The sequence below is a fragment of the Oryzias melastigma genome, linkage group LG18 (assembly GCF_002922805.2).
Source record: "Oryzias melastigma strain HK-1 linkage group LG18, ASM292280v2, whole genome shotgun sequence".
Classification (NCBI taxonomy): Eukaryota; Metazoa; Chordata; class Actinopteri; order Beloniformes; family Adrianichthyidae; genus Oryzias; species Oryzias melastigma.
Window position 1 is genome coordinate 8541496 of NC_050529.1, and position 20013 is coordinate 8561508.

A 20013-nucleotide genomic window follows, 5' to 3' on the forward strand; every position below is an offset into this window, starting at 1 on the left:
CTGCAAGCTGTAAGTAAGCAGCGTGCCCTAGAAAGCTAATCATCCCTGGCTCCAACCCGGTGAATCCATCATTGCAATATGCAAGTCTCTAAGGAAAAATTGGAAGGCAGCATTGACACACATAAACAACTTTGTGTTTTTATTAATTGGCCCATTACAGGGGTTGATAATGGGTTACGCTCGGTTGTCACGAGCTGTAATTTTTGGAGTCACAACAGTACCCTCTGATGAGGATGATTTAATGAGTTCATTGTGTAGACCCCAAAGATGTATCGCTCCTACAGCTGACAGCTTCAAACACCTGACCTAAATGAAACTGGTGATAAGAAATTCTTTGCTGCTTTGTATTCCTTTGTTTTGTCTCACTGGCTTTTCTTTGTAATGGTTTCAGTGCACTTAAAATATATTTCTATAATTAATAAAACATTAACTATTGTCTAACACTAACCTCTCTGAAAAGCTATTATGCTATGTCTACACTGGGCTAAGAAATTCGCATTCAAGCGAATTTTTTCAATAAAAAGTCTATGTACACTTGCATATATGCGCATTTTGGGTGTACACAAGTTTTTTACATTTTCGGGCTTTACATACAAAAGGTGCGTTAAAAGTTTAGAACTTTGATCAATCAAAGACTCTTACATATCGATAGCATTCTTTTTGAACACAAAAGCATCAACCATTTGAAAATTGATAATAGAAGAGAAAGTAACAACTGTGGTTTGTTTCCGACTGGAATTATATTATATCAAGCCTTTCATATATCAGAAAAAAAGCCTCTTCAAACTATAATCTTATTTTTTCTGAGCAGTCTGGAATGGTACGGTACAGTCCGGTCCAGTATTTTGAGCATTTCCATTGTAAAATGGACCCATTAAACAGTACCAATCGGTACCTCTTTGGTGCCCCCATCGGTTCTAGGTCCATTGAAAATAGTTGGGGTGGAGCCACTGTAGCCACCCGTTGATTGGCAGAAAGTGATGATGACATTAGAAAGCGCCAATGTAGCGCTCATTTAAGCTAACGTTTCCAACGTTTGTAAGCATTCAGGTTTTTGAAGTTTCAATTCTTTCAAACAACTTTAAATTCCTGCTGTACATGATGTACCTGAAGTAAAGCAAGAAAAAGACGAGCTGCTGGATGACCTCCATTGTTGTTGCTTTTCTAGTCGTCGCACTACAATGACGCAATGACACGCTAGCGGTGTACACCACGAATTCAACGTGAAAACAAACCGCTCAGCGGAAGCGAGGCTTAACAGAGTGGAAACGCTCGCCAGTAATAACTGGACTGCACCGCTAAGTGGAAACGAGGCTTAAAAGTACATTTGCTAGTATTGAGTAGCGACAGACCTGTGTGAACACCATTTTCTAAAAGCACATTCAAAAACCCACGTAAGCCCGTTTTTGAATGCACCACACATGCCCTTTGTGTACGAAGCTTCACACCGTCACATTTTACAAATTTAGATTTTATGCTAATGACACTCTGAATTATCTATGTATGAAATTAAGAATCTATTTAAAATGGGAAACATATCTTATCATTTTGAAAAAATAAAATGACCAAAGTTGCTTTATTTGCAATTTTTTTTTTAAACATTCATTGGCATTACATTTTTTTTTTCAGTTGAGGAGTCACTTTTAGCATCTTTGTTCATTCAACCTACAGCTACTAATCTATAGAGTATTACCTTTGCAGAGATTAAAGTTTTATCAAAACATTGATGAAAAACAAATGTATATATTTGTTAATCGTTGCAATACTATTTTAGCCACTTGTCCATGCAAAAACCCTCTGATACCAAACCCAACTGTCTGAACCATGACTTCTAAGATAACTTTGTATTGGCAGCCAATTCTTTCTAGAATAAAGTATTTCTTTAATCTTATTAATAATAAAATGTTTAATAGTTTGTATTTGCAAGATATACCACCTTTCTCTTCTCTATTGCTGCTTACAGGGACCTAGTGAGTTCCGTCAATGGTAACTTTAATTGATCTAGCTAGTTGGCATTAATTTTCCCAGAGATGATTGAGAAAAAGCCTGTTGATGAGTCTTATGTATAAACCACTATAACTATGTTCACTGAAAAACTTCACGTTTATATGTGAACCCTGAATTTCCGTACCCGTTTTTTTTCCAAGGTGTCCACATCTAGAACTGGGTCCACGGCTTTAAGAGTTTATGCTACTCGGCTGTAGGGCTGCCACAAACGATTATTTTAATAGTCGACTAATCACCGATTATTTTTTCCGATTAGTCGACTAATCGGGTCATGCACAAAGTGGATGTAAAACACACATCTTAACCATCATTCGCTTTAAAATAACTAAAAACTACATATATATATTCACACTAGCATCATCATAGATGAAATGTAAGCTGAATTTGGCCGCAAAAGATGCTAGTGACGATAGCTGAAGATGCTGATAGCCAACTAAAATATTAGTTAAAGGCCAAATTAGCCTAATTAAAGCCTAGGTTAGCTAAAACAGCTAGCATGCAGCTGAAATATTAGCTAAATTCCAAAACAGCCTAAAAAACTTAAACAAAAAAAGACTAAGCTAGAAAAGACAGCTAGCATGTCTGAAATAAAAAATACCCAAAATAGCCTAAAAAAACCTTAATAAATGCCAAAATAGTCCAATAAGCTAGCATAACACCATTATAACTTTCAACTTTACTATACTCTGACTCCATATAGTACAAAGTAACGACTAATCGACTATTAAATTAGTCGTCGACTATTTTAATAGTCGATTAGTCGTCGATTAGTCGACTAATCGTGGCAGCCCTACTCGGCTGTGAAACAAACTACCAAAGAAGACAAGATGTGCTAGAACCTCGGAGAAACTAGAAGCCTTGTCTTGGTACTTGGAAAAAATGGAGACATCCCTTGAGATTTGACAAAGGCAATACTAGTATTGCCTTTTTCTCCAAACCCCCCAACACGAACTGTTTAGAATTTTGTAGCATTCACACTAATACTTCAAGGAAAAATCATTTAGCTTTGTCTACACCTCTTGACACTGGCCACTGTTTCTTGTAGATTACATTTCTATTTTTTCCCAATTCAAGAACCAAACCCCATGTTGCATCAAAGACTTCATAGTCTTAGATCAACCCTCTTAGAGAACTGTCCTTTCCAAGGTGTCCAAGTACAGAATGGGTGACGGGGTTTGTTTGGGCTTTTTTAAGCACAAACCAACTTCCAGACTGAATTAGAAATACAAAAACTATTCTACCCTTTAGCACCAGAGCTTTAGCTTCAGTGTTGATGTTCTTTGAGTTACTAAAACTCTTTAGCCATCTACGGAATTGACGTATTTCCAATGAATTCTCAAGCCAAGAAAATGCAACACTACACTAGTTAATATAACTACACCGATTCTGGTGTAGAGAAAAGCAGCTTTAGAATATGTTAATTGCCTAAACGGTTAAAGAGCTGTAGTAGTTCGTCGTCAAAAGGGTGTGTGTTATTTCTTGTCACCAGCCGGCAACAGACCCAGCAATAACAAGTTAAGCTCAAGAATTAACAATTTTTGTCTGAATTTAAATCAGCCTACCTAATGTCATTTAGCTGTTTTTACTGGATTTGATTTGATTTTGATGCTGGAATTTATCGTTCTTCATTGATTTATGAGCAAAGGGTTCATGTGTTGGTGAAATTGACTTCAGGTGACTGGTATAGTAAACTCATTTGATGCCTATTGTCTCTCCAGGCTCAGCTCAGAGAGCTTCAGCAGGTCGCTGAAGACCTGCAGATCAAATTAGAGGAACATCGGCGGAAGAAACACGAAGCCGACCGATTCAAAGAGCAAACGCTAAGAGCACTGAAAGGAGAGGACAGCGGTAAGTCTTTTCTCCTGTTTATTTCACATACGTCCTTCAGTTAAAGAAGCCTTTGTTCCAGCAGTAGAGCAGCTTCCATCGGACAAAAACGACCACAAGATCAAGTTGGAAATACAAACGTTTGAAACAACCGAAAGGGTTTGAAAACACAACCTACACTCTGCTGACATTAATTGACTTGGTAGAATTGCTGAGCGTCGACATATTGCATCCCCACAGCCTCTCCCTTTTCCATTCCCCCAACCCTTCAGAGAGAAGTTGCACATGAGTCACAGGAAAATTCCCTTATCGCTCCGAGCACAAGCTGGCTTGGCATTTAAGTGATGTTCTGACTGGTGCATGTTAATGTACAGGAAGTTGTGCTGCTGGATTGGAGGGGGAGAACGGGCTCTGTCATCTCTGCCACTGAAGGATTTACACTCATTAAACGGGAGGAACGCAGGCTGGATGCGGATAATTTAGGGAAAAGTTTCAACTTTTCAGACTTTTGAGGATTAAATACTTTATACACCTATCCGTCTATTAAAAAAAAAAAATGCCTTAAATATAAACTCTTCATTCTGTGTCGACGCAGTAACAGTGTAGCAGAGCTACTGCTTGTTCGGATAGAGCCAAACGGATCATTCTGGCCACAAAAGGTCATTTGATTGTGTTGACTCTTCTAGGCAAGCATCCATCATGGTTCCCGCCATGCTAGCTGACCTTTCCTGGTCACCCTCGACTCCAGATTCTGTCTAACTTCCATTCCAGCTCATCAACCATCCATTGTACCTCGTGTCGATGTTGGCATGGCTTTTCCATGCTGGCTACCCATCGGAGGTTTGTGTGTGGTTGCTAGACGGCGGCAGTGTGCCTTTCTTTTTTTTTTTTTTTTTTCTTTGCCTAAAGTCAGTGACACTACTTGTAAATACATGCTCCACTTTCTCCCATAAATCTGTCATCAGGTTTAATTCAGCAAACTTGTTTCTGGTACCATGTGTTTGCCATCCTCTAGACTTAATATCTGGAGCCGACGTGTAGACTGTGTGGGAGTACTTATTATCAGGGAAGTGTTTCCCCCGGAACGCAGAATTTGACAGGATGTTTTTATGAAAATTGACAGCCGCACGGGCCTTGGATTGCGTTCGGATAACCTCACAGGTAAACATTACCGTTCACCGCTGTGAGGCACCAATTACCTCTTTCAGCAGAAGGTTCCTGCTATTAACAGATTTTCCTTTTCCTCACACATTTCAGTTTGTTCTGATTTAAGACCACCACAAACGTAATTTTTTTTGACTTACCGAAAGATATTAATTGATAACTAATTCTATTTTCAGAATTATGCAGAACAATTTTTAAAAGTCTTTCCAAAATCTTGCAGGGATTTTTTTGTGATTGTTGCGTTACAAAAAGTCTAAAGTTGCCTCAAGTTTTCTTAAAAATTAAAATATCTTTCAAAAATAATGATCAACTTAAGGCTACTGCAAGACGTACAAATTTTAACTCTTATTTTGTGTTTGGGTCAAAATTGACCCGTTTGAAATGGGTCAGTTTGAACCTATAACAATATAAGGGTTAAACACTTATAACCCTTAGAAAACCAGCAAAGGGTTTTAACCAGTATATTGTATTCAGGTCAAAATGTACCCATTTCGAAAATGGCTCGGGTTAAAATTGACCCATTTTCAGAATGGGTCAATTTTGACCCGAATACAATATAAGGATAATAGTTTTAACCCTTATAAAACCAGCAGTGTTTTACCCTTTAGTATTTGGGTCAAATTGACCCATTTTCAAAACTGGTTAATTTTAACCTGGGCGCAATATAAGGGTTGAACCTCTATAGGTATCTAAAACCAGCAAAGGGTTTTAACCCTTATTTAGTGCTTGGGTCAAAATTGACCCAGTTTCAAAACGGGTTAATTTTAACCTGAGCATAATATAAGGGTTGAACCTCTACGTATCTAAAACCAGCAAAGGGTTTTAACCCTTATTTAGTGCTTGGGTCAAAATTGACCCATTTTCAAAGAGTGTCAATTTTAACCCTAACACAATAGAAGAATTAAACCGTTATAAGTTTAACCCCTCGCAAGCATAAGGGTTGTGTTCGGGTCAAAATGGCCCATTTTGAAAATGGGTCCATTTTGACCCGAACACAATAAAAGGGTGAAGAGGTTTAACCCTTATAAAACTAGAAAAGGGTTTTATCCTTTATATTGTGTTTGGGTCAAATTGACCCATTTGAAGATGGGTCAATTTTGACCTCAACACAAAAAAGGGTTAAGCTATTATTGGTTTAGCACTTATAAAACCAGCAAATGGTTTAAACTTTCATATTGTGTTGGGGTCAATATTCACCCATTTTGAAAAAGGGTCAATTTGGACCCTAACAAGTTGTTGTTCTAGTTAGTGGTTATTTGGGGAACTCCAGTTGCTTTCTTTTTAAAGGAGCTTCAGTCTGGACTGATTAATCTGGTTGGATTTAGGAATATAAATTAATTCATCATCGATGAATCAATTAATCGTTACACACCTACTAATTCAGCACGGCACAAGTTTTTACAGCCCTACACATAGAAATTAGCCTGTGGCTTTTGTGTTTTTTTCTGTTAATTAATATGCAGTGTTCTTTTCTTACTAAATGCATGTTCAAATATAGAAGGAAACACACGTGTGTGTTCTTCACCTTGAGGTGAAAAGCCTTTGTTCTAACAGGGAGAGCTCTGTGTGGATATTATGGTCTGTAGGTTAGGCATAGATCTGCAGACTCCTGCTGATCTGTTCCATTTTTTTGTTCTCTGTGTGCCTCTCTTACTTTATGAGTGCGCTCTGATATCACCAGGGCAACATGGGTGGATGACTGATGGTGTCCATTAGTAAACATAGCCTCCTATATGTGCCATCAGCCTAAAGAGCCAATGTCTTGAACCTCCTTTCCTCTTTTTTTTTTTTTTTTTTTTAAATCCACCCTCCTACTCTCTCCTGCTTTATTTTCCTCTTTCCTACAATCTTCCTCTTACCTTTTACCCCTCCTCCAACCTCACCCACTCATTTTTTTTCTCTCTATCTGCCCTGCTCTCTCCTCCATCTATCCTCCTTACGGTTGTTTTTCATATCTTCGCCGTGGAAAGAGGGATGAGGCCATCTCTTTTTTTTCCTCCTGCTTCGTGCGCCCCTTAAGACGGCGAGCAGAGGATGAGTAGAGAATGTCAAGCATTAGGTTAGGAGTAAAGGACTATTCACAGTCAGGAAATACAAAAAATAAAAATAGGACTGAAGCTGCCCGTGACGAAGGAGAATCTTAATAAATCTTGTTTTTTTGTTGGAGTGAAATCAACAGCAGAGGCTGTTGACATTTGGATGCCGTCGTGTCAGAATAAGATGCGCAATCTTGTCTCTTTTCAACTTTTTCTTTTTTTTTAATCCTGAATGCAGCGTCTCATCATGAATGTGGATTCAAAGTCGCAGTATTCTTGATATGAATATGTCTTAGCTTTAAGCACTTTGAACCACACACAGTACGCCAAAAAAAGAGTTAATTTCACAATTAGCTTTTCTGTAATTAGTACCGAAAGGTAATTGCGGCAGATGTGCAATTAGCATTATGTAAAGTGCCCCCCTCCCCCACCCAGTCTCAGAGACCAATCAGCCCCCCCCTCATCTTTTTCATTCAGCTTTTCTTTTGGTGATTTTTGGGAAGACGCCGAACACGAGAGCGCTTCCTCTTCCTCCCACTCTTGATTCACAAACTGAATCAGTCGGGGGTCACATGCTCGCCCGGAGAACGGGTTGAGGACATTTTTTTTTTCTTCTTCTTCCTGTGAACATGAATTGAGAAGAGGGAAATCACTGTCATAGCAGCCGTGGCAGAACAAAGTCCCACTGATTGCATTCTGGACTAGCTTTTATTTATATATTTATTTATTTCCCTCCCTTTTACAGAAAAAGCCAAATGTTCTATCAGAGCGTGACTAACTCATTGCCTGATTGCCCTCTATCCTTCCTCATATTTTTAGATGTAGCTTCTCTTTTAAGGTGTTTGAATAGAAACATTCAAAAACATTTTACTTTATAGCCATGGGTTTTTATGACAAAAATAGCTATTTCTGCTTTTAAGAAAAACTAACATTTTTTTCCCTTTTTTTCTTGTTAGCTGTCAAACCTGAGAACACCCTCCTCAACAGGAACAAAGATGAAAGGTGAGTCATGTAGGACGTATTTCAGTTGCGCCTATCTGTCTTCTCAAGGCTCTGAAATGGACTTTTTAAGGCGTTTTTTCAGTCAGACATTCATACCCCATACTTTACTGTATACATATGCACTTCATGGGCAGTCTAGAGCTTTACAACAACACCCAGGTAAGAATATCAGAGTTTGTGGGAGTTTAGTGTTCTGTTCAAGGACATTCCAATGCACTAAATAATCTTGTTGACCTTCCATTGGAGGAAAAGCATTCAACCTGCTCCAGGACTCTTTGCTATTGACCACTTTTTCTGACTATTTCTGAGCAATCCTGGATATAGATGTAATGAAACCAAGCCTTGGAAATCAATGGAAAAAAAACATGCTGCGCATATGTCCAGTAACTGACATTAAATCTAACCGATTTGGCTAGTAGATGCATCTCTGCCACCTGAAATAAGAAAAATAGCATTAAAACATCCCTCCTGATATTAACTTTATATTTCTAGGTCAGCATTTGTAGACCACAAGATAAAACCAGAGGCTAACCACTGGCTTTAGTCAAGTGCTTACCCAATTAACGTAAACCAACTTGTTTTGGAAGATTTTAAAGGGTTAAGCTTTGCTAACCTTAACTCTCAAAAAGCAAAATGCAGACTTAAATCCTTTTATTCTGCTAAAAAAAGTTAATTTGTTGTTTATTTGTTTATAGCATATTTTAATCTTTTGTAAAACTGAGATATTTGATTCCGCTTTTAGCCAAAATCAGTCATCTCAGACATAGTTTCTAGAAATTCACCCTCCTTTTCCTCTTGCTGGGAGTCCTCTGTTTACACCTTCTCCTGTTAGCTTACAGTCCCTCACACCCCCAAGGTAACATTACCCATGCAGCAAAAATGGCGTGCAATATCTGAGCTATCCAGCTGTAGAGTTTTGAGCTAGCAAGCGTAATTTCTACCTCACAAAGACACCCGTTTTCAACTGCCATTATTCCGTCTGCTTCTGATACACAGGGATATGAAAAAAAAAAATACCCAGAAATTTTATTTTGAGCTCAATTTTCTTAATGTATGTCCTCCATCGTCAGAAAAACACACAAGAACATGTTAAAATACAAATTTAATCAGAGTTGGCCTTTAAAGAAATACTTGAGCTTTTGCAACAGTTACAGAAAGTTCAAAGATGGAAGAATATTGCCCTCCATTATTTTTTTGTGCTGAAGGGAATAAAAAAATAGAGTATTTATCATTGCATGACTCACAATAACAACTCAACACACTTTTTATTTCTCTTGTACTTATAAGTAGCTGCAAAATCTCCTCGGTTTAAAATCCTCCAGCTTTTTATTCTGCAGCAAAGTTTACTGCCTAATTCGCAGCGCTCTTTTTCCAGTCCTGGCGGCCTCACGTGTCGTTCCCCTCCTCTCTTATCTCCCACTGCACCACCTACAGTAAGCTGACTCAGTCACAGTCATGATCAGTGTTGGATGTCGGTCAACTTTGCAGAGAGTGACAGCCTTTCAAGCAGGATGTGTAAATTGGCGCTTGTCAGAAAATAGGACGCGCGATAATCCGATGAGCTCGAAGGGTTCTCTGCATGTTTTTTTTTTCTTTTTTGCCTCCATCTCACACCCCTTAGTTTCCCACATGTAGAAAAAAAAATCAATATTGCTTAAGCTAACAGAGCATATTCGCTTGGAATGGAGGAGGGTGGGATGCAGTAGAAGCTCTATAAAACATATGGCTGTTCCCAGGATGAAATGCTATTTCTGCTGTTTTTCTCTCTTTACCATCATTCTGCCCCTCCACGCTCACCCCTATCTTAACTCGGATTCCACCCAACCCCTCCCTCCACCCAAATCTCTCCATGAGCTCCGCCTAAACAAACGCACCGCTAAGCTGAAATATCTGCAAGTGCCGCACATTTCCGTGCAGCCGGCGTCTCGGCCCGTCAGCCGGTTGGGTCTGGCGAGCCGGCTATCTCGATGCAGGTCATGTATTGATGCCCATTTGAATCCAGCAGAAGGTGAAGGCTTTGCTGTATCACCATCCCCACCCACCCCAACCCCCGCCACCGGCGCTCGGCGGCTCACATGCCAAAGTGTCAAGCTCGATTTGGTCCCCATCCTGACAAATGCAAAGTCAAAAATTATACCTGACACTGTCAGTTGCCGGGCAATTTGCTGACTGGATTAGCATGCGCGCCGCAGGGTCTTTCTGATGTACAAATAAGAAAAACACAACAACAACAAAAACCTCTTTGTCTGGCTTTATCTCTAATGACACTCTGCAAAACGTTACTCCATTCTTAATCTGCTCCATTGGAATTGCTAATTATGTTTAATGCAGATTCACTGATTGTTATTTTCTCGTTTAGACTTTGAACTAATCTGTCCATTTAGTCATCAGTAATTGCTTCCTGATAAAAGAAAAAAAAGAAAAAGACCAAGCATTTGTTAGTGTAAAGTTTTCAAAACATAAAAAAAAAAATGAAGCTTCTTAAATATTTTGATTGAAATACTTAGCTGTAGTCACATGTCTGGGCCCATGGAGGGTCATAGGGTATGTCCGAATTCATTCCCTTCTCACTATATAGTGCGTTCGCCATTTTGTAGTGCTGTCCGAATCCACAATTCCAAAGTTAAATGCCTTAGAAATTTCCCAGAAGTCTTTGCGAAAAGCCTATCTTCATTGATGCTCACCACAATGCACTGTGGTAGAACAAATGCTTTGAAAAGAAAAGTGTTTAAATGTAATTTTTGAATAAACCATCCATATTTTCCCCATCAGAAGACATTGGATTAACAAATAGATGTTGTAAAATGTTTGTATTGGTTAGATTTTCACTTTTTGAAATCGTGACGTCACATCTGGCATTTAAAAAAAATGACGAAGTATAGGATAGGGTAGGAATTTGGACATAGCCACAGAGAGGAGTGACCTCTGCATCTTCAGGGGGTGCAGGTGTGTTTTCCAGTTCCCTTGAGGCTCGTAAGACCACCTCAAAGGGCGTCATAAAACTTGAACATACAATTGTCACGTGACTTACGTCACATAAGTGTATTGAGTATCGCAGTAATTGTGTCGTGGTAAGTTAAACGTGTATCGCACATCGTGGTTAGTGTATCTTGTATCGTGGTGAGTTTGTTGTGTATCGGGGTAAGTGTATTATCGTGTATTTGTAAGGCACATGTAAGTGAGATGCACTTATGATATAGCGTTGCTGCTGTTGTACTGTGCCTTACACCACACTCCAGTTGTTAATAAGGTGCAAGTATTGGATCCTAACTGACCGCTCTCAAATGCCTTAAGCTAGAGGTCTACAACCTTGATACACCGTGTAAGTCACTAGCATGCCCTAAATAGGTCAAGAGGACCTAGCTGCAGAGAACAACATGGCCCCAAGATGGCACAAGAACCTCATTAGCCGGAAGTCTTCGACTGAAATTCGAACAAAGTTCATGCTCTTCTCGTAAAGAAACACCAGAACCAGGTTAGGTTTTTTCTGCTTCCGGCTAATAATGAGTTTAATGTTGTGTTTGGGCACCATCTTGGCTTCAACCAGGTCCCTCTTGATATTTTTCCCCTGCAGACAGCCTGTATCCACCCATAAGAATAGTTTTAACTAAGGCAAGGCTTAAAACAAATATAGTTTTCTTTTTCACACTACTTTTCATGGGTCTAAAAAAATTATGTCCAAAGTCTGTCCTCAAGGGCCGGTGTCCTACATGTTTTCCAACCAACCTGACATTGAAGCTCCTTATTGGCTAAACACACTTGATCCAGGTAATGAGCAGTGGATAAGGCAGGAGGCTGGCCCTCGAGGCCTGACTTTGGACACCCCTGTCTAAGACAAGCATGTCCAAAGTCTGGCCTGTGTGACAGGTCGGGGCTTAAGGCGCCTTTCGTATAAGATTTCTTGATTATTGGTTAGCTAAAGGACATTTTTGTATTCATAACAAATAGACGCAACCAAACGAGACACACTAACTGGGAATGAACAATATAAAAAAATTGACAAATTGTAAGTGATTTCTGTAAATCTTATTTAGATGTATGTGTTCCATGGAGAGAAAGAAAAAGTATGACTTTGCAATAAAATGCTACTTAAAAAGTTATCAACAGTAAACCAGTTTAAAGAATGCTGCCCGATTGGTTGGCCCCTCGACCCTTCTGCCTCTCCAAATCTGGCCCTCTTTGCAAAAAATGTTGGACACCCGCGTTCTAACATATTAAAACAATAGTTCTTGGTGCAGAGGTAGAGTGGTCAACCTCTGATTAGAAGATCACAGGTTCATTTCCCGCTTTGCCCGGCCTTGTGACAAAGGTCCCTGGGCAAGATACTGAACCCCACATTGCTCATGGTGGTTATAGGTTGGTGCCAGTATTTGGCAGCCAAACCGCCATCAATGTGGCGAATGGGACTATGACAGTAAAGCGCTTTAGGCCTTCTAGGAAGGAAGAAAAGTGCTAAATAAACCATTTACTTTAAACGGAAGAGGTGTGTGGAGGGGGTTCGTGGTCCGCACTTTTATCATGTACGTAGATTTCTGGTCTTCCTTGCCGCACAAAAGTGCAACCCACTGAGCCAGCTGGCAGGCAGTTGGCAGCCCAGTGCAGGATTAACTGGTACCAGTATGCCGGCCTATAAATAGAGTCCACCAACTGTTTCAGGAAATGAGCCATGATGGAGCCTCCCAAAGGCCCCGTGAACAGGTTGTGCTTTTTATCCACTCCCCTCTGTCAGGATTTATCACTGTGTGCATCTGTGAATTCCCAAATTGTCATTGCTGGCTTGTCTTCGTAAAGCCTCCCCCACCCCTCCGGAAGAGTGAAAGGTGCTTTGGCGATGCAGTATGCATGTAAAAAAAAAAGCACTTACTGGAAGAAGAAAATATTCCTCACACCTGATTTATGAACTCAGTCTTCTACAGTTTGTAACGCCACTTCAGAAAAACTGATTCCAGCTTTTGTTTCTGTCAATTATTTACTCTCCATATTGATCGTCTCTGGCCAAACCGGCTTTTTCGTTTTGTATGTCGGCGAGCGCCTTTTGATGGACTCCTCCAATTGATTTGGCCGCGCAGTTATTATCTCAGCTCAGCGGCAGTTTAGCTGGACCCTCAGAAAAAAGAAATGACTGAAAACGAGATCTAAAGGTCTGTTTTTCTAGTTGATAGAATAGACCGTACTGAAGATGATCCGCTCTTTTACAGTGAAATTGGCGTCACATAGTATGAAACTTTGTTTTGTTTTGTTTTTTTAGTCCGATACTTGTTATATACACATGCTGTAAATTAGGACTCATGGATTCGCTTTAGATGTTGCACCAAAAACAGCGACAGACTGATATAAAACGGGCGTCTTTGGGTAAACAAAAAGCCGCTCGATTAATTCAGATTTTCTTTCCATCACATCTTTAAATCCCCTCACAGTCTGTGAGATTAAAATTCTTTGGTGGAGATACAGAACTGGGGAACAGGTGATGACCTTGATCTTCTCAGTGCATGGTGATAAGATCAACCTTTAATATTCATCAGAAAGCTGGGAGGAATACTAATATGCTTATTTTGTAACCCCCGACAGTATTGCTCCGGATGAAGTCAAGGCTGAAGTGGTGCCGGTCCACGGTGAAGAGCGGCGTCTCTCTGATGATGAGGCCGGGGTACGTTGTTTTTCTGTTTTTTTTCTATTTCAAGTTTTGGTTTTATGCTATGTTCCAGGGGTGTCAAACTCATTTTGGTTCAGGGGTCACATTCTACCCGTCTGATCTCAAGTGGGCCGGACCAGTAACATAATGGCAGAATAACCTTTGGTCAACTTATCTAGAGCTTTGTTATGTTTTTTCTCAGTTGGAAAAAAAGGGGCTCAACCAACCTAGTAGCCTAATCACTTATTGTAGATTATAATTGTTTCTTGATCTTTTGTCATGCCAGTATTTCTTTTCCTTTGCTTCCCCTAGTGGCGGAATTGCACATTGCGGTCATTTTAAAAAAAAACAACCACAACTTGCCAGAGGAATAGGCTAGAAACTTACTTTTTTTCTGTCAATATCTTAAATTTTTTTTCTCATTATGATTGGGTCGGATTAAACCATCTGGCGGGTTGGATATAGTCTGACACCCCTGATTTAGCACATGGTATTCACAATTGACAAGCAGGGAGGGGCTTCTTCTTCTTTTTCTTCTTCTTCTTCTGCGCAAAATAGCAGGTGAACAGTTTCCGCAACAATGTCCGCTCCAGGTTGAAGCTGGAATTTTCCTTTTTCAGATTGTCAAATTCTTTAGCCTGTTTTAAAGAATTGTGGTGCTTTGTAAATGTTCTTTGTTCTGTGTTTGCTGGCCAAGTGTGTTTTGATGCTGTTTGATCCTGTTTTGGGTTTTTTATTTCCCAACTCTATTCTGATTTTTGAAAGACTTAGTATCAGGCAGTTCCAGCTGGATACAAAATGCAATATTAATTTATCCTCCATGATCATTTTTTTAAGGGTTTGCACTGTCGCTCTGTCATATGCCATATACCTTTAGCAAAAACTCTCAATAAGAAATATAAATGATACTCGTCCAACACCATCAGGTGTTTTTCTTGTTATATGACTGAAGTGTTGTCACACAGTTGGACTCGTTTTTCTGACGCATTTCCAATCTTATTCATCCTATAAACGTATGTGAACCGTACATTAGGAGGATAATGTGTTTCGAATAGGGATGAATACGTTCCAGCTGTAGTTGGTGGATCTCGCTCTGGCTGGAGTCAGCACAGCGTCCTATTGGAGATTTGTTCCCGCAGTGGATTTGATGCACTGTTTAGTATTTATAACATCAGGGCAGCGTACAAGGATGAATTGAAATTACAAGCCTCCTGTTTCATACCAAGAGTTTTGTTTCTTGTTTTGTTAAACTGCCTGCCTGGGCTCGGTGTAGTGTTGCGCTTGTACAAGCAGGTTTTTTTTCTGAACTCATTTGAATTCTGAACAGGACAGTTTCCCCAACAGTGATTTTTTTTATTTTTTTATTTTTTTTATTTTCCCCTCAAGCTGCTGTGCGCAACAATGCGGCTGTCGGTTTCGCTTTGGAGATGTTGAGGCTCCTTCTTACCAGACAGCACATATCAACATTTCTGTCTGTAAACAAAATGGCTAAGGGTTGAGATTTCTGTTATTCTTCTACCCTCTCAACCCTTCTCCTATATCCACAATTTAAAAAAAACGCACAAATGAAGTTTGAAAGGAGCAGTTTTAACTCGGCAATTGACTCAAATAGTTTATAAAGTTTTCAGTAATTTATGTTTCAGCCAATTAACTGCAAACCTATACAATTTGAGTATTGTAAAGTTTGTGAGAGAAAAACAAAGAAAATAACCAAAATAATCAAATCAACTAAAAAAAAAAGTCAAATAGCCTAAAAGTTTTAAGAATTAACTTTTTGGCTTGATGTTTGAGGCTGATATTTAAATCAAAAATGAATTGGAGCCGAGTCAGTTCACCAGTTCTACAGCTAGGGGGTGGTAATGAAAGCAAACCAGTTACAATTTTCTTCAATGTAAAACAGCCTGACTTTACAAATAAAATAAAAATGTATGTTGAATAGCCTCAAAACGTCGTTCTGGATGTAATATTTACTGAAACAATACCAACTTAAATTGGTTTTTAAAGGTTTTTGATTTTTTATTGTTAAATCCTCATTTTAAAAACAATAAACGAAGGGGTTGTATGAAGATAGGACTTTGAACTGCTCCATAAAAATACAAATATGTGTTTTTTGTGTCTTGGTAGAAATGTAATGATTACTGAACCATTGACTGTATTGTAGAAATGGACCAATAAAAAATGGCGTACTTCTGTCTCCAACCAAAGGAAGTCGATTCAGTCGCCATGGTTTCACACCGCCATGTTGGAACCAGAAATTGTCAGTGATAAGGATTCAGTCAAGTCACGATTTGATTCGATTCACAGTTTTAAAGTCACAATTTCAATTTTTTCCTTTTTTTTTTATCTTATCACAATGAATTAAAGGTATTTTAAGGCCAAGTATGTTTTTTTTTTGCCTCTTACATCAAACAGTCTGTTTTCCTACTAATAGAAAGGATTCAATCGAAATAATCAATGATCAGAAATCCTTTCATACTCAACTCATGTTGTGCTCTTTGCAAGAATTGTTACATCCTCATTAATGATTTTAAATGTTTTTCAGCTTTAAAAACGGCGTCGCTGCTTACTTGTTGTTTACGAGGAAAAAAAATGGCATTGTCTTGTATAAAAAAACAAACTCATGAGTGCAGTTGTCTGAAACCTTCAATAAGGACAAGAATTGGGATCGCAGTTTGATTTTGCTCTTCAATCTGATTTATTTTCACATCATTCTGTTTAGTTCCTCCGCTTCTCTTCCCTTTCTTTTAAGAAGCTTTGGCCTCCTCGGAAAATTCCGTTTCCACTTCAGCGACCCAGATAATTCGAGAACGGAGCGGATTTTCAGGAGAACAATTTGATGATCAAAGGGAAACGCTGCGCTCGGACGGGAAGAAGGAGATTGTGAAGTGGCTCTCCTTCCCCTGTTCGGCCATTACGCCCCGTTCCTTTAAAAACCGCTCTTAATGTCGGCTCATCCACATTTAAGTCATCAATCGTATCGGCGCCTTGGAAGATGAAGAGAAAGTTAATCGACCTTACAATTTTCACGTTGAAGGTTTTTGGCCACAATTATTCTTATTTTTTTGTTTTGGACATTAGCTACAGGACGGTACATGGTCAGGACCACCGACGTGTGACTTTGCCCAGACTGCAGAATCGTGCTTTAGAACTCAGCTGCAGGAAATTGCCTTCTCTCAAGCAATACACAGCTGTGCAGAGGTGAATTTCACTTATCCATCTTCTACCAGCTCGCCTCCCTGTAAAGCCTCGTATTCAGTCTACCAGAAACGGAGTGGGACTCACAATATTGCCTGTTTTTTTTTTTTTTCCTTTTGAACAAGGAGAACGAAAGAAATTCCCCGATTGAAATCAGAAAAACGGGGAACCAGAAAAAAAAAAAAAAACGACCTGTGCTGTTATGCACTTTTGTGTGAAGGAAAGAAAAGTTGAAGAGAAATCTACTTTTATAAGTGTGTCTACATGGACTAGAAGAAAAAGCATGTGTACATACATATATAATCAATGGCCACTTTCTTGGGCACACCTGTCCAACTGCTTGGTAATGCACATTTCTACCAAGCCAATCACATGGCAGCAATTCAGTTTATTTAGACCGGGGTCGGCAAACTTTAACAGTAAAAGAGCCATTTGGGTTCGTTTTCTCCTTTTAGTAGGGGCCAAATTAGCGAAAAAGCTAGCTCCTTAGCATAAAATACCTCAGTTAGTTAAATCAGCCAAAAATGTTAGCATGTTGCCAAAATAAAAGCTAAACCAAATTAGCCTAAAAAATCTAGTAGATAACAAATTAGCCAAACATGTTAGCATGTTGCTAAAATATTAGCTTAACTCCAAGTTAGCATAAAAAATTTAATTAGAGGCCAAATTAGCCAAAATAAAAATAGCTAGCTCGTTGCTCAGTTACTAGCTGAACTCCTAAATGGCCTAAAATTCCTCAGTAAACGAAATTAGTCAAAAAAGTTAGCCTGGTTCTAAAACAGAAGCTAAATTCTAAATTATCCCAAAAAACTTCAGTAGATAACAAATTAGCTGAAAACATCAGCACGTTGCTAAATTGTTAGCTTAGCTCCACAGCATACAATTAGTTAAATGTTAAATTAGCCGAAAATGTTAACATGTTGCTAAAATAAAAGCGAATCTAAATTAGCCTAAAAAAATCTAGTAGATAACAAATTAGCCAAAAATGTTAGCATATTGCTAAAATATTTGCTCAACTCCAAGTTAGCATAAAAAATTTGAGTAGAGGCCAAATTAGCCAAAATAAAAATAGCTAGCTATGATGCTAGCTATTTTTATTTTGGACCTGCAAACCCTCTGGACCATGGTTCTGGACCATGAGCGCCGGTCTCAAGGGAAGGGGGAGGCAAAAAAGTCCTCAACCTCCTAAGAAAGTTCTGTGGTGATACTTGCATCACTTTTCTATGTACCACTCCCCATATTGAAGACCCAACGTACGTTACATAAAGCTAACCTAACTGTCAATAATAGATCCAAGCCACACGTTGGTCACTCAATCCGGCCCAATTAGCCCCGCCCGCTTTTAAGCATTTTGGAGTCAGCCTCCAGCTGCCCTGTTTGGTTACCCTTTAAGGCTACAGCAGCAGAGGATGTGTTGACATCCTTCCAAATTTCATTTTAATAACCTTTACTTCCAAAAATGACTTTTAAGAAGCTAAAACGGCTCCATAAGCAGTATAAGTAGTGAAGTGCATCTTTATAAGACACTTAAAAAATAAAAAAAATAAAAATCAGCTTCTTCAAAAAGCATCTAAAGCTGCTGATCCTCCTCTGACACTCTTCTGTCACGCTGACAGCTTGACAGCATCCCACAGAGTCCCCGAGCACCTGCAAAAGCAAACCGTCCTGGCACCACCTCACCCTCCCGTCTTGGCAGCAGCGCTGCCTTTGACGTGCGTGGCGCCGAAACAAACTCCGAGCGCCTGCCGTTCCCCTCCCTGCCCCCGTCACCGTCGACGAAGGTCAGACGCTCAGCCCCGGCTCTTCACGCCATCTGTTTGAGCTGGTTGACATTTGACCCTCGTCTCACCTCAGAGGGAGCGTTACCACTTCTGTTTTTTATTTTTCTATTGTGCGTCTTTTTCCTGTGTGTGCAAAAAACATTTATCCAAGGGATACACAGTAAATATGTTTTTTTTAAGCCACGCCCCTCTTTTGCCTTTTGTTGCGTGACAGCAGCTTGTTAGCTCTGTGAGGCAGATATCATTGCAGCTGTGATTGTTGGGGATTCAGTCAAGCGAGGGGGCTCAAAGAGGAAAAAAAAAGGTTGTTCCGGCAGCGTCCAGAAGGGGGCAGCAGCCCTCCAAATTGAGCTAATGGAAAGTCACATTCACAGGTCATTTAATCTCTTTGTTTTGTCATGGGCTGGGCTTTTTCTGCTGTTGTTTTTCCTCCATCTCTTTCTTTTCTTACAAAAAATGAAAGAAATAATCGTTTTCCACCAAAAAAAAAAGAAAATTCTATTTGTATGAGGGTTTCATAAGATTAAATATCTGATCATAATGTGTTTTTCTTTGTCCTTTCATCACTCGAGTGTTTAATATCTGCTTAGGATCTTGCTTAAGCGACTGTTTGGGAACATGATGTTACCCAGCAGGCTTTCATTCCACGTTTGTTTTTACACTTATCAAGCCATGTCATATGACTGCGGCACAAAGAAAAAAAAAATGCTTCCAGGAGTCCAAACGTCTGCTTTAACTATACTCTATAACTGGACAGATTGGGAAAGAGGGATACAAACGGCGGGGGCTGGTCGGCACCTTTACCACTCATTCGTCACCTGCCATCACACATGTCACCTCTTTGCTTCTCGGCTGGAGTGCTTTGGAGTTGTTTAATGCAAAACGACAGCCATACTAGTGAAGTTTTGTACAAATAAATAAATATAAAAATAAAAAAGGGCTTCCTCCTGTCATGTTCAGATGAAAGGATGCGCCCGACCAGCCGGGTGGTACCTTCTTCCAGAGTTGTGTTTGTTTTTAGCCTGACACTTCTTAATATTTGCCTTCCTCTGTGCCTCAAATCTTCTTTTTTTGGTGGTTATGTAACTGTCAAGATTGGATGCGCTCAAGGTTGCTTGGGCGCTGCAGTTAATGGAACCAGTGGGAGGTCAAAGGCAAGAGTGGGAAAGAGCAAAGTGAAGAGACATCATTTTCTGCTGCTCCAACAAATCTTGACGGAGTGTGTCTTTTTTATTTTTTATTTTTCTGCGTCTGTCAGCTAATTCTTTCTAAGATGACTTACTCACTCTGCTGTGGTTAAAGGATAAAGAGAACATAAAATGGTTCAGATTTAGGGAGTGTGGATCACACTGCTGCTGCTGATTTTTTT

The 20013-nt window shown here is 39.5% G+C and overlaps 1 protein-coding gene across 3 annotated transcripts in view; it reads left to right on the forward strand.

The window, feature by feature from the left end:
- LOC112156334 (glucosidase 2 subunit beta) overlaps window positions 1–20013 on the forward strand; it is a 167222-nt gene that overhangs the window by 10584 nt on the left and 136625 nt on the right. For all 3 annotated transcript variants that reach the window (XM_024288577.1, XM_036216544.1, XM_024288578.2), the window contains exons 6-8: window positions 3726–3855; window positions 7991–8036; window positions 13605–13683. In XM_024288577.1, the coding sequence (XP_024144345.1) occupies window positions 3726–3855; window positions 7991–8036; window positions 13605–13683 (255 nt within the window). The remainder of the gene's footprint in view (window positions 1–3725; window positions 3856–7990; window positions 8037–13604; window positions 13684–20013) is intronic.